Raw genomic sequence first — 8,272 nt, 5'->3', positions numbered from 1 at the left:
GCCCGCCAAACCAGAATTTTTCGGCTTTATTCATCTTCCCAAGATATCGTCAATTTTGGGGTGAGTTGGTCATTTACCACAATATAATTTACCTTCTGCACGTTGATCTGCTATCAAGATCAAAGATCCGACTATTCCCGCAGCCTGTCATATCTATGTATGTCCCTACGTATCGCAGTGTTCATGGTATCCAAAGTAATACGGGGACGAAGACGGACGGAATGATGAGATAAAGAAGGGGGAGACCCATGGTGATGGGCAGTGTCAAGTCTAGTATTTTATTATGGTTATTATTATCATCATTAGAATTTAAAAAATAGAAGTAATTAGTTATTGGATATCCCACTGTCCATCGCTTATAATAAGCCGATAAATAAAGCAACAGCAGGACGAAGGGATAGAGATATTGCAGCAGGGGATCGCACGTCGCCACTCGAACATGTGTCTTAAGAAGCGAATTTTTGCCTCAAACCATGGAATATGGCTCTTGAATTATTAGAATATTTTAGTAGATAGAAAATAATTGCAGCATTATTGCCCAGCTTTCTGGCAGTCATCTCGGAATGGAAGAAGGGGGTGGGGCTTAGAAGTGTCAGTGGGTATCCAATGCGTCGCAACACAGAGTGCAGTCCTGATCTGCTGCGTCGAATGCCTTTTCATGTCAACAAAAGAGTGGCTTTCCTTGTTTCCCACGTATTTCTAGTAGCTGCTGGAGGGTAATTACCATAACCGTCGTAGATCTTCCACAATGTGATTCTGGGAAGACTCAGCTAGAGACTCGTAGCTTTCTATAAGTTACTATTCTATTCTCTTGGTATTTTTTCACTATGTACTATTAGGTTTTTCCATGCCTGACTGCAGATGTTTCAGTGCACATTTATCTGAAGATGTGTCCCAATCACTTGGGTCGCTCCCAAAGTACGAAATCCTTGCCAGTTATTCATAGAAAAGAGAGGCCTTTATATCAATTACAACTCCTTTTGTCACATTTGTTCTTGTGCAGTGACATTTGCGTCTCTCATGTGTGACACTTTCGCCAGCACTGAAGGAGGTTGAAGAGGTGTTCAACTCTTTGAGGACCTCGAAGACCTCATAGAAAAAAAAAGAAAAAAAAAAAAAAAAAAAAAAAAAAAAAAAAAAAAAAAAAAAATATATATATATATATATATATATATATATATATATTTACATATAAATATTTTCGTTATTATGGTGACGGTACAAACGAAATTAAAAGTCGCTGACATTGCGAAAAGATAGTAAATGTAAAATGACCGTGATGCTCAGTGATAATGTTGTAAAAGGAGTATGTTTGGGGTAAACAGAGATATGGCCAAATTGTATAGCTTATTAGGCGGCATTTCTTTTATTTTATTGGTTTACGGATCCGCCGCACTTGCTTTTCCCAATTTTCGAAAATAAAATCAATTGAGAAATCGACTTTTTTTCCCCCCCGCAGATGCAGATGTAACAAAAAATGATAACCTCGCCTCCATTCGCTTTCCGGTGATGTGCACACGATTCGAATTGCATCTGAAGGTCTGGTCGAGATCTGGGGTACCTATTTAATTTATCTATAAATCTCAAGGAAGTTAAGTAACTGACAGCCATGTGAGGATTAACCTATAGAAACCTCCACAGTCTCAAACAAAATATGTCACCGGTTCTGCTAAAGGAGATCAATCCTGTCCGTGGGCACATCAACAATACTGATTCCAGACGTGATGTAGTTTTATCATCAGTAGGCCTATTTAATTTTTTTTTTTTTTTTACCGCTTACCACATGTTTCCAGGAATCAAGAAACTGTAAAAATAAAAGTCAAAACATACAATTGTTTTTAATCTTATTTTGCTACCGCCTCTCAGAGGTTTTCAGAAATGAAATCCGCAAACCATGGAATAAAATGATCGCGGTCTTAGATAAGAAACTATTTTTCCTCTATTGATACCTGGAGCAGCCAAACGCAGCAGGAAGACTAAGGAACGTTTGTGGAAGTAACTTTGACTCCCCACTGTGCAAATTAATGGTAACGGTAGATCTAATCACAATTAAATTCCTTTACTCTCATTTTTATTAATCTATGCTGCTCTGACTGGTGACATTGCCGTTAATAATTGCTGCCAGTTTTATTTAGATATATTTGTTCAAGTCATTCTTTTTTCTTTTAATCTTGCATTATCACATTAGACCTCAATTATTTCTTTTTAATTGAGAAGAAATCCTAAGAAATTGAGAAGTATCCCCTATACGTATTACGTTTTTTTTTCTTAGTCTTATGGTACAATTCCGCTTTCTTTGAACACTAATGTATGGGGTACCTATTTCATTTATCTATAACTCTCAAAGAAGTTAAGTTACTGATAGAGCAAAAACACTAAGAAAAATGTAAAGTGAGGATTAAAATGGAAGTGCTTACAATAAATGGCGTGATTATGATAATATCTATTTGCTGAAAATATCTCTTGATCAAATTTTCTTGCATTGATAATTATGCTATCAACTTCTGCCATTAATACCAAAGACCTGTTAATTATAGTGTTAATGCTTCCCACATAGGACAATAATCATAAGTTTTATTGCTGTCTCCAAAAGTGAAGCTAAATTTGAATTTCCTGTCACCTGTTTCGAAATTGAATTGTCAACACAAAGACGAAAGGTGTAACATCAGGTCGCTAACTTTGTAGAAAGGAAGAGGCTTTTAAACTGAATTCGATAGTATTTTGATGACTGTATGTATGTGTATGCGTGTCTCTACACACACACACACACACACACACACACACACACACACACACACACACACACACACACACACACACACACACACGCACACACACACACATATATATATATATATATATATATATATATATATATATATATATATATATATATATACATATATATATATATTATGTATATATAATATTTATAAATGTATGTTTATACATATGCATTGCAGTCAACTATAAAAACGATTACAAATATACTAATCACAATTTCTGTAAATAAGGTCCAAAGACAGTATAAATGGTAACGAGTACGTTAGAAACGAAACAAAGAAATATATATAAAGAAAGTTTATTCAAGATAAGAATCATAAAAAAGTGATGCTCGATATCTGATATTATATCTTTATTTTATCTCTTTTATGTCATGTATCTTCTTAATTTTATTCTACATTTTATTTCACTCATTTTCTTTACCTTCTCCAACTTTTTCTTCTGCTTCCCCATCGTTTTTTTTTTTTCTTATTCTTCGTCTTCTCTTCTTTTCCTTAAGCGCTATTGAAGGGATATCCAGCGAATAATAACAGACATTCGATTTTTCTGTTTTAGTCATAACATAACAATTTAGTCTTAACAGTTTCAATGTATATCATATGTATATATGTATATGCAATAAGTATACACACAAATGTACGTATACATATACATATATGTAAATGTTTGTGTGTTTGTGTTTTGTATGTCTGTATGTATGTGTGTATGTATGTATACAGTATATGAGTGTGACAAATCATTTTGTTTTCATATTTTCCATTCATTGTGCATTAGATCTCAAGTTATTTCTGAAATCTCGGTACGACCACAGTCATGTGTGTTTAGTATATGTATGTGTTTAATATGGGTATGAGTTTTTAGTGTGTGTATGTGTATCTGTGTTAGCGGAGTTATTGTATTTCCCACCACTCACAAAATCAAAAAAGGGACAAAAACACGCATTTTTTCATATCGCTTTTATTCAAGCATTTGCAACAGTACATCCAGCATCGATGAATGATAAACAACGGTCGCATGGCAGACACACACACTCTCTCAAGTGCTGCCATTAAACACAACGATAAAATACGAAGACCATCCAGATCTTTGAATCCACACACTACTACTCCGTTGGCACAGTACTGCAGTTGGTTGTGATGTCTCCTGATTGCACCATAGGCAAAGGAACAACTGGAAATGGTGGAGCATTCGCGTAATTTTCACTTTATTTTCTGTGCAAAGCGATCACATTCAGTGTTGGTTATATGGCGATCGATCGAGAGAAAAGCTACGTATGGTACTATCACCTGTTTTGATAAAATTTAACAATAACAATAAAATATATATCGTTCGGACTATGCATCATGCTGTCTACTGCCTAACGATTGAAAACTGTACATAGGACAGTCACATGCAAGATTTGTTTTTTGTTGAAAGGAAGCTTGGAAACCATTACTATTACGTCTGAAAATCGTGTCTGATTTCGGCAGTGAAACGAAACAAAAGAGGATTGTTATTAAAACGAGCAAAAAGGGAATCGGACAAGCGGGACAGTACAAGATAGGGATGGTGCTCGTATGGCTCAAATCACACAAAACTATTTCTAAAAACAAACAACTAAGTATATCCACGCTAAGGCTTACTACTATTAGGGTGAAGCAGAGCGCCTTCAGGAACCCAAGAGTTTCACGGAAGGAGTGGAGAGAGAGAGGCAAACTATCACTGGACTCTGCGATAGTTACCTCGAAAACTGGTTAATGACTATCTACGCCAGAGTAACTATTCTGCTGAAGAAGCTCCCACTAAGTCTACTCTAACAGATGCTGGTTTTGAAAATAAACGTTTTTAACACAAAATACTGAAAGACGGGGCTTCAGTAAGCGGCTATATGCTAATGACCAGGTAACCAGGACAAGGAAATAGGAAAATATAGGAATAACAAAAAAGAACAATACTTTTGCCCCCCCCCCCCTTTTCTCTCTCTCTCTCTCTCTCTCTCTCTCTGTCTCTCTCTCTCTCTCTCTCTCTCTCTCTCTCTCTCTCTCTCTCTCTCTCTCTCTCTCTCTCTCTTTCTATGTACATATACACCTCTGCGTGTGTCACATTGTGCGTATAAATGTATATATATATATATATATATATATATATATATATATATATATATATATATATATATATATATATACTGATATTCATATATGTGGTGTGTGTGTGTGTGTGTGTGTGTGTGTGTGTGTGTGTGTGTGTGTGTGTGTGTGTGTGTGTGTGTGTGTGTGTGTGTGTGTGTGTGTTTATGTGTATGTGTGTGCGTGTGTGTGTGTGTGCACATATATAAACATATATACGTATATATATATATATATATATATATATATATATATAGTGATATTCATATATATGGTGTGTGTGTGTGTGTGTGTGTGTGTGTGTGTGTGTGTGTGTGTGTGTGTGTGTGTGTGTGTGTGTGTGTGTGTGTGTGTGTGTGTGTGTGTTTGTGTGAGTATGTTCCTATATATGTGCATATGTATATATATAATATATATTCATATTTACATATACTTCTATATTTATACATACATACATACATATATATATATATATATATATATATATATACAAACATATGTATTCATATATATATATATATTCATATATATATATACATATATATAAACATATCTAACACTCAGACACATCCACAGAGGCATACCCAGCATATAGCCGCCCTGTGTGCCCGAGCCAAGGTTCAACCACTACTGCTATATAGCCTAGGCCTACCACCTACACGTCTTAAAGCCAAAAAACTACACATAAGCCTTCTGCACCGGTTACTCGTTGAAGTTGACATCCTTGAGGCCGAATTGTCCGTTGGAGGAGTCGTAGTAGTTAGGAGAGTCCTCGCAGGGGATCGAGTCGTTGGGGAAGTCGCAGACGAGGGACACCTGCGGGAGAGGGGGGGGGGAGGGCGATCAGCTGGGATTTTTATGAATGGAGAAACTGTGAATATATATATATATATATATATATATATATATATATATATATATATATATATATGTACATACATGCATACATGTACACACACATACATAGTGTATGTGGGTGGGTTATGTATGACAATGCAGTATTACGAATTTAATAAAATAAGTATAATGATACTAATATAAAAGTTTAAGCAAATGTAAAATAAACAGTGCCACCCCTGCAACACCAAAACATATTTACGACCGCCATCAAACACCTAGCTGTATCAAATATAAAAATAAAAGGTGCTTGATACAAGAAGCGTGTTAACGATAAAAAGTAAAAAGAAACACGTTCTGTCAGCCAGGTATTTGAACAGGTGTAATCTCATCTCCCTCTTCTCGCGCCATTCCTTTTACTTTCCCGCCATCTGCCTGATTCGTGACTCAAGTTATGGCCAATTAACCCCTTGGCTGTGCGGCTGGCAATTTGCTCCGTAAACCACCTTAAACATTTTTAAAGCATTCTCCCCCGCAAATCCCTAGCCCAATAGCCCACAAAACCGCATGGAAATGATGACATAAAGACCATCACCACGCGTTGCCAGAACCCGTCGTAATTCAGCTTTCTCTCGCCAGGGGGCCGAGCGCGACCATATGCATCCGCCGCTGATACTGTCTGCGTCTCTCCAAAATCGATTCCTGTTCGTAATTAAGCTTACTGCAATGGTGCTGTTATTCTCCTGTCGATATTTTTAGCAAAAGGGCAAATATCAGTAGGTTGTCTGAGTAATAGTAGTAGTTTTAACAATGGAAATATTTGTAGTAGTCATTGTCATTATCATTATCTTCGTCACCATAACATTATATAAATAACTGTTACTTTGAACGTTACCATTGTCATTATCACATTTTCACCCTTATTGTTCTAATTATGAATACCAATAAGTTATTATCACTCCCATACCTAGTACAAATATGACTTTAATCGCAACTATTTCTTGTATTTTGAAACTGCATTCCAAATCTTTTCTCACTCACAAGAAATATAAACGTAATTAACGAGATAATGAACTATGCGTAAGACTAGATGACAAAAAGAAAGAAAAATATATATAGACGAATAGTATTTAAAAGAAAAAGATATATGAACAAAAAAAAAATATATAAAGGACAATTATAAAAAGATATATGAAAAAAATATATAAAGGACAATTACAAAAAGATATATGAAAAAATATATATATATAAAGAACAATTACCTAAATACACAAAGGACGTGAACTAGCAATATCATATGCTACTAACAGACAGACAGATACATCAACACCCAAACAAGCAATAGTCACAGCAACAACATCCACAGCAACATTGCAAAGACTGGTTATGAAGACCTCAGAGCAACAGCATCCACAGCAACATTGCAAAATCTGCTAATCAACAGCTCACTGATTACAGGCGTGGCGACTCGTCCTAGAGAATCGTGTTCTCTTCACGATTCGCTAATCTTTTTGGCCATAAAGGGTTCCGAAGCTGTTTTACCATCTCTGATACCCACACGTCTCGGTGACCTTTCCCATGACCTTGTTAATGACCTTATTCACCCCAGGACGACATACTTAAGGGTGGGAAATGACGGTGTTCCAGGCGTGATGATGTGACCTTGTTTCGCGCGGAAAAAAAAATTGATATCGGACAAGACCTTCCTCTCACTGACCTTGTTGGCCTTCCTTGACTCTCTCTAGCTCCTCGGGTCGTCTGCTTGTTTCTGTTTCCCTTTGTCTGTCTTTAATATGATAGTTCCTGTTTTAACTTTCTCGTTCCGATCTTAGTCTCTCTCTCTCTCTTTCTCTTTTCGGGATGTACTACTGACGAATGCATTTTACTTTGTTTGCTCTTCAATGTCTGCAATCTCTCTCTCTCTCTCTCTCTCTATCTTTTCTCTATCTCTCTTTTCTTTATATATATATATATATATATATATATATATATATATATATGTATGTATGTATATATATATATATTTATGTTTGTATATATATATATATATATATATGTATATATATATTTATATATATATATATATATATATATATATATATATATATATATCTTTTATCTCTCTCTCTCTCTCTGGATGTACTACTAACTAGCGCATTCTACTTTACTCTTCCCTTTCGGCAATATTCTACCGTCTCATCGGTAAATAAAGTGAAAAATTTGTTTAAAAAAATCGTCAGGTACACCCCGGTTTCTTTTCCTTCGTTCGCTTATTTCCGTCCTTCACTTTCTCACTCTCTCCTCCTCTTACTCCTCTCACCTTTCTCTCATCTCTATTTCTCTCCCCTTCCCCTATATTTTCCTCTCCTTCCCCTCCTTTCCCTCTCCTCCCCCCTCCTATCCATTTCCCTCTCATCCAACTATATTTCCCTCCCCTTTTCCCCTCCTCCTTTCGTCTTTCACTCCCCTTCTCCCTCCTCCTTTAACTCCCCTTCTCCCTCCTCCTCAATCCCCCTTCTTCATTTCCCTCTCCTTTCCCTCCCTTC

The 8,272-nt window shown here is 36.1% G+C and overlaps 1 protein-coding gene across 1 annotated transcript in view; it reads right to left on the bottom strand.

The window, feature by feature from the left end:
- Positions 1 to 5,429: 5,429 nt before the first annotated feature.
- Positions 5,430 to 8,272, bottom strand: part of LOC113801021 (U-scoloptoxin(01)-Cw1a-like) — a 19,144-nt gene continuing 16,301 nt past the window's right edge. Inside the window, exon 4 of the mRNA XM_070145557.1 lies at positions 5,430 to 5,705. Within this exon, the coding sequence (XP_070001658.1) occupies positions 5,592 to 5,705 (114 nt within the window). The 3' untranslated portion in view covers positions 5,430 to 5,591. The remainder of the gene's footprint in view (positions 5,706 to 8,272) is intronic.

This window comes from Penaeus vannamei, chromosome 34 (genome assembly GCF_042767895.1).
Source record: "Penaeus vannamei isolate JL-2024 chromosome 34, ASM4276789v1, whole genome shotgun sequence".
In the NCBI taxonomy this organism is placed as follows: domain Eukaryota; kingdom Metazoa; phylum Arthropoda; class Malacostraca; order Decapoda; family Penaeidae; genus Penaeus; species Penaeus vannamei.
This window is presented reverse-complemented; position numbering and strand designations above follow the sequence as displayed.